The sequence below is a fragment of the Panthera pardus genome, unplaced genomic scaffold, assembly GCF_024362965.1.
Source record: "Panthera pardus isolate Hobbes unplaced genomic scaffold, ASM2436296v1 HiC_scaffold_21, whole genome shotgun sequence".
Taxonomy (NCBI): domain Eukaryota; kingdom Metazoa; phylum Chordata; class Mammalia; order Carnivora; family Felidae; genus Panthera; species Panthera pardus.
Window position 1 is genome coordinate 35,168 of NW_026526777.1, and position 6,580 is coordinate 41,747.

Sequence of the window (6,580 nt, forward strand, 5' to 3'; positions counted from 1 at the left end):
AAGGCAGCCAGAATGAACCTTTTGAAGTGTAAATGAAATCATCTCACTCCCTTGCTCAAAACTACCCAGTGGCTCCTTAGCACACTTAAGATACCAAGTCCGCACTACGGTCTGTGGGCCCTGCTCCCTGCTTCCGGCCAGCACACACCACATGCCACTCCTCATCCCAGTTCCTGCACATTGCCTTTCGTGCTGGCTTTTGAGCAGATCGAGCATGTGTCCACCTCAGGGCCTTGGCCTCCCTGTACCAGGAGCTCTTGGCCCAGATATTTTCAAGCTGCTCCCCTTCCTTTCTGGGATATCTGCCCAAATGCACTCCTATCAAGCCAGCATACCCCTCCTTCTCCTTCCACCCCAACCTTATTTCCTTCTTTAGCTTTCTTCATATCCCTTATCACTACCTACCACTGTATCGTATGGTGTACTTTTATTTTTTTGTCTATTTGTTTGTTTTATATCCCTCTCCAATAGAACACAAACCCCAGGTGGACAGGGTTTTGTGTCTTTGGTCTCTGGCTAGATATTCAGTGAATATTTGTTGAATGAATGAACAAATGAACAAACAGATAAGGGCGTCTCAAGGGTCCAAAAGAGGTCTGTCAGAATCACAGGGACGAGGTGTGATCCAGTTTGGAGACCGTGAGCATGGAAAGAAAGAAAGTGCACACTGTTAAGAACTTTTCAAGAATACATTTATTAATTCTCATCTCACTATGTGAGGCTGGGCTTTGGTGATTAGAAGGAAAGGTCTTCTTGGGGACGTTGCTGGAGAAAAGCCCCTCAGAGCTTTCTACTCTTTGTGGATATTGACATGGGCGGTCTGTAGCACGCGAGACACCAGGACTACAAATTCATCAAAGGTGACCTGTCCATCTTTATCAGCATCCAGATCTTGGAATATCTTGTCAATGGTAGCTTGATCTTTCGTATTCTAGAAGGGAACATCAGAGACAGTAAGCTCAGACTCTTCCTCCTCTTTCTCTGGGCCACTCATCCCTCAGAGCTCAGCTCAGGGGGTCCAGAGACATTAATTCATTCACCAAAACTGTGTTGGAGAATCCAACGTAACAAAATAGAAGATGGAGGGAAGCAGCTGCCGTGAGCCAACATAGAGCCACACAGGTCCCAACCTGGAAGGTGTCTGTAGCTCACTAATCCCCACAGGTAAGGAAACAATCCCAGAAAGAGAGGTGAATAGAGCCTGAGGTGACAGAGTGAGTTATGGGGAGAGGGAGGTGGATCCCCTGTCCCACAGCCCAAGAGAGCATCCTCAGCCAACTCCACCCCTTCAGTGGGCAAGTTTGGATGAGAAGAGTATCACCTACCTGGAGGGAGTTTGTAAGTTCCCTTGTGATCAGCTGCTTCAGCTCACCCTTGGAAAGGGTGTCAGGATCCCCCACCCGGCTTGAGTACCGGTGGAAGACATTAATGATCCCCTCCAAGTGTTCTTCCAGCTTAGTCATCTTCCCAACCTTCAGGAAACAAGAGAGGTCTAAGGCAATTCCTCTCCCACCCCACCTCACATCCCTCTCTGCTCTCTTTCTGGTTTAGACTAGGGATGACTTTCCCCTCACCTGCTTTGTGTTGTCTCTGCTCTGTTTGATCTGTGGAATTTTTCATTTGTAGATAGGCTAGCAGAGGGGGGCGCATATAATGCCATCTAAAGTCTAAGAGAATCATCCAGTTGCATAGCTCCTCAAGAGTATAACTCAGAGGGTGGTGTTCATCCAAGCACACCTGGGAAGGGTTTGGGGGTTGGCCGAGCTGTTCCCTTTCCCCAGGGGATGGCACTTTGGCCACAGGTCTCTTACAGACATTCACCAGCCCCTTCTGCCTTCACCATCTCTAAGTTCGGAAACTGAGTCTACCTAGCACAGCAAGGCCTGGTCTCTTTGGGTCCAAAATGCAGTCAGCCCAGAGGGGCTCTGGCAGGCAAAAGGCTGTGGCTTCCAACAGCATGCAGTCACTACCCTGTGAGTCCCTTGAAGGACAGCCAAGGACCGGACACTTACCCTTCAACGTGCAGGAGAGTAGAAATGTAGCAAGCAGACCGCACTGGTGAGGAGTACGGAGCCGGGGAGGTTTTTATAAGGCACTCCAGCCCTCACCTTCAACCTCAAGTGAAGAAATCTCTCTGATTCATCTTGAGGCAATTACTAGACAAGGCTTTGTTGCTCAACAGAAGCTTCAAGCCTGTGGCTTTGACTGCAACACCAACAGCCCAGATTGCTCCCGTGGCAGAAGCCCCTCCTGCCCAGACTGACACAGAACCCTCACTCCAATCCCACCCACCCACAGGGCCTCAGCTCTGGTATCCAGCCTTCAGGTTCAGCTCTATCACCTGCTTCCTAGTCAAAGTCCATGGGAACATGTTTTGCTGCCTGGATGGTACCTGATTGGAAAGGGAAGGACTGGGGAGAGGTGTTTGCTGAGTTCCTATTACAACAAAAACAATAATGATAATAAAAAACAATCAAGTGAACATGTAGTCCTGGAGCAGAGAAAGGGCACTGGCTTAAAACTAAGGGAATCTTAATACAGTATGGAACTTAGTTAATAATAATGTATCAATAAAGGTTCATCAATTGTTACAAATGTATCATAGTATTATAAGATATTAATCACAGGGAACTGTGTGCAGGTATTTGAAAACTGTCTACAGTATCTTCTCAATTTTTCCATAAATAAAAAACTGTTCTTAAAAACTTAAGTCTCTATGTTTTAAAAAGTAAGCACATTTTGGTCATTCCAGATACTGCTTTATCCAAGTCCTCACCCATTCTGCAGATGAAGAAAATGAGTTTAGAGAGGGGAGGTGTCAAACCCAAATTTGTCTGCTTTCAAAACCTTTGTCATTGATGTGATTTTTCCCCTAAATCAGAGTATGATTTTTTGTTATAAAAATATGATACATTCTCATACTTTTGGTAAAAATATAATTTGGGGTAGATTTACACAATCTTAAATATAAGGCCCTGATCTTTTTCTTCCAGTTTTTTGCCTAATACAGTCAAATTTTTTCTGAAAATTTATTTATTTATTTATTTATTTATTTTAAAAGTTTTTTAAGTTTATTTAGAGACAGAGAGAGAGAAAGAGAACAAGTGAGGGAGGGGTACGGAGAAGGAAAGACAGAATTCCAAGCAGTCTCCACATCATCAGCGCAGAGCCTGATGTAGGGCTCCAGCTCACCAACCATGAGATCATGACCTGAGCCGAGAACAAGAGTCAGAGGCTTAACCAACTGCACCACCCAGGTGCCCCAAAATTTATTTATCTATTTTGAGAGAGAGCACAAGTGGGGGAGGAACAGAGAAAGAGAGAGAAAGAATCCCAAGCAGGCTCTGCACTGTCAGCACAAAACCCCATGAACAGCAAGATCGTGACCTGAGCTGAAAAGAGTCAGACACTTAACCCACTGATCCACCCAGGTACCCCAACAGTCAATTCTTGATTAGCTCTTTCAAAAATTCTTTCCTCCCTGCACCCCACCCCCACCCCCAAATCACTGTGTGGAAAGTGCCAAGCTGGATTCAGGGACAGAGGAGCACAATTTCTGTGGCTGCTCTCCTGGACTTTGGAAACAAGTGGGTTCAGACACCTTCCTAAATAATAACACAGGGAGTTCACTGCAGATGGAGCCAAGGGTGGGAGGTGGTTGAGGAGTCTGGGGCAGTGTGGCAGTTGTTAAGGGCCAGTCACTCCAAGATTAGAGACCCAGATTCCACACTGGGATGGGCTGCTTTGCAGGCCACAATGGGAAGCTATGGAAAGGTGTTGGGGAACAGCTCTGTGTGAGCTCTTGACTTCTGTAGGCCTGTGTCTTCATTTGCATAACCATCTCACTGCCTCTTCCATTGCCAGAGTTGTTACAAGATTCAACTAGGGAAATGTGTGAGAAAGTGCTTCAAAAGTGTAAAGTGTGATCTTTACATTTGTTTTCCCTTGTACCTACCTAACTTGGATGTGGATCATCCAGTGCAATCCAGCCTTCTGAGGGCCCAGCCACTGGGGCTGTGGGAAGGACAAAGATACCCAACAGCAGTCTGCACTCCAGCCCCACTCCAAGGAAGCCTCCCTACCACCTGCCTAAGCACAGGCCCAGATCTGTGCCACCAGCAATGCCTGAGGGAAGGCAAGGGAGTCAACACACAGTAGGCACTTGGCACAGTTCTTGGCATGTAGAATAATTCACCTGTCTTACCTTCCTCCCTCCTCCCACCTGGGCCCCAGTGAAAAGGTAGTATTAACCCCAAGGGGAAAAGACCAAGCCCCTGTTATGTTTCCTCTGGCTCTGTGGTAAGTGTCCTGGTGCTGGCTTTGGGGCCCCAGGGGCCCCCCAAGACTGTGTCTGACTTGGCCAACTCAACAGGAACTCCTCAAGGGCAGGACTGAACAGGAAGGCTGATGCTCAGGGCAGCCAAGGAGGATGAACAACATGGAAACTATTCTGTGCATAGTTTGAGGCAGATGATAATACGATTGTACAAACATGTCGTCATACATCTGTCCGACCCCATAGAATGTACACAGAATGAACCCTAAGGTCAACTATGCACTTTAGTTAATAATAATGTGTCACCCGTTGGCTCCTCAATTGTAAGAAATCTAACACAAATGCAAGATGTTAACTGGAGGAACTGGAGGAGGAGGGGGTTGAGAGAGTGTATGGGAACTCTGCACTTCCTGCTCAACTTTGCTGTAAACATAAAACTTCCCCTAAAAAGTTGAGTCTATTAATTTTTTACAAATACTGCTTCATCTAGAGTCACTTATGTACAAAAAGCAATAGCATAATACACAGGAAATAAACTTTTCAAAAAAAATATTAGGCCAGATTGATACAAACTCACTTTTGCAACTCCCTCTGTAAAGTCAGTCAAAATGCTTTGACAATGTTGGAAAACCTAGCACAATGGGAGAAAATTTTAACTAATAGTGAAAACATGAATTTGAACTCTTTGACCTACACTTGAAGTGCTCTGATGGAAACATCCTGTAAAACACATCATGACAATTTCAAATTTTGTGATATAAAGAAACAGTGAATCAACCTGGTAAATCTGAGGAAAGTGTGTATGGGGGTTTCTTATAATATACTTGCAATTTTTCTGTGAATTTAGAATTATGAAAATAAATTATACAAAATTAAAATGATATCAAAACTTAAAACTACCCAAATGGCTCTTGTAGTCACACCCAAGAAGTTGGAAGAAGCACACCCAGAGCTTAAGGTGGGGTGACCAGAAGGAGCAGGATGGCAGTCACCAAGCTGGGTTTGGAGCCCAAGTCAGCCCAGAGACTGGCTTTGGGTAGAAGTAATAAATGGAAGTGCCTTGCCCTCATGAGGCACTTTCCATGCGGCTACCATCTCTGAGAGGGGAAATGAAGTCAGAGCACCTGGATGGCCCAGTTGGTTGAGCATCTGACTCTTGAGTTTGGCTCAAGTCATGATCCCAAGGTCATGGGATCAAGCCCCACATCAGGCTCTGTGCTGAGCGTGGAGCCTGCTTGGGATTCTCCCTCTCTCTCCCTCTCTCCCTCTCTCCCTCTCTCCCTCTCAAAAATTAAAAATAACAAAAATAAAGGGTGGGGATGGGGCGAGACACTGGGCCTAAAGAGATTCCATCTCTGGAGATGGGAGAGAGCCTCACATGGGCTCCATCCCCTGAGCGATGGCAAGGAAAGAAGGGAACCTGGCAAACACTTCCCTCACCTTGGCATCTGCTAGCCACTGGCTGGGCAGGCAAGGGGGAATCAGGGGAGGAGGGAGTCACAGTCAGGGCAGTCTCCCTGGTAAGACGGGGACAGAGGCAAGAGTGCCAGAGAAGCAGAAGCATTGCTTATTTTTTGTTTTTAATTTGAAATTATTTTTATTAAACAACATTTTTCCTTACACTTCTACTTTGGGTATTTGTCTCTTCATACTTTTGCACAGCTGTCTATTGGATATCAGGAGTGGGGTTTGCAAATTTTTAATTTTAATTGAAGTGTATCTGTCATATACCATTTCAGATGTACAACACAGTGATCCCAAAATTCTATACATTACTCGGTGTTCAACACAGTCAGCATAGTTACCATCTATGACCATATGACATTGTTACAATATTAGTGACAACATTCCCTATGCTGTACTTTTCATTCCTGTGACTTATCTTTTTTTATTTTTTTAATGTTTACTTATTTTTGAGAGAAAGAGAGAGACAGAGCATGAGTGGGGGAGGCGCAGGGAGAGAGGGAGACACAGAATCCGAAGCAGGCTCCAGGCTCTGAGCTGTCAACAGAGAGCCTGACATGGGGCTCAAACTGACGAACTGTGAGATCATGACCTGAGCCGAAGTTGGACACTTAACCAACTGAGCCACCCAAGGGCCCAGACTTATTTATTTTATAACTGGAAGTTTGTACCTCTTATTTCCCTTATTTCCCCCACCCCACCCCCACCCCCACTCTAGTAACACCAGTTTCTTCTCTGTATTTATAAGACTGTTTTTGTTTGTTTGTTCACTTGCTTTGTTTTTTAGATTTCACATACAAGTGAAATCTTGTGGTATTTGTCTTTGACTTATTTCATTTG

The 6,580-nt window shown here is 45.3% G+C and overlaps 1 protein-coding gene across 1 annotated transcript; it reads right to left on the reverse strand.

Annotated features, from left to right (window-relative positions):
* Positions 1-675: 675 nt before the first annotated feature.
* Positions 676-2,138, reverse strand: LOC109256375 (protein S100-A12-like). Its single transcript, XM_019431603.2, has 3 exons — positions 2,013-2,138; positions 1,326-1,472; positions 676-931 (listed from the first exon to the last, which is right to left on the reverse strand). Exons 2-3 carry the CDS (start codon positions 1,461-1,463, stop codon positions 791-793), a joined length of 279 nt encoding a protein of 92 aa, XP_019287148.1. The 5' UTR covers positions 1,464-1,472; positions 2,013-2,138; the 3' UTR covers positions 676-790.
* Between the last annotated feature and the right edge of the window lie 4,442 nt (positions 2,139-6,580).

Coding starts and splice junctions, on each gene's coding strand:
- LOC109256375 (XM_019431603.2), bottom strand. CDS start 1,463: ATGACTAAGCTGGAAGAACACTTGGAGGGGATCATTAATGTCTTCCAC. Junction 932..1,325: donor AACTTACAAACTCCCTCCAG/GTAGGTGATACT, acceptor GTTCCCTTCTAG/AATACGAAAGATCAAGCTAC.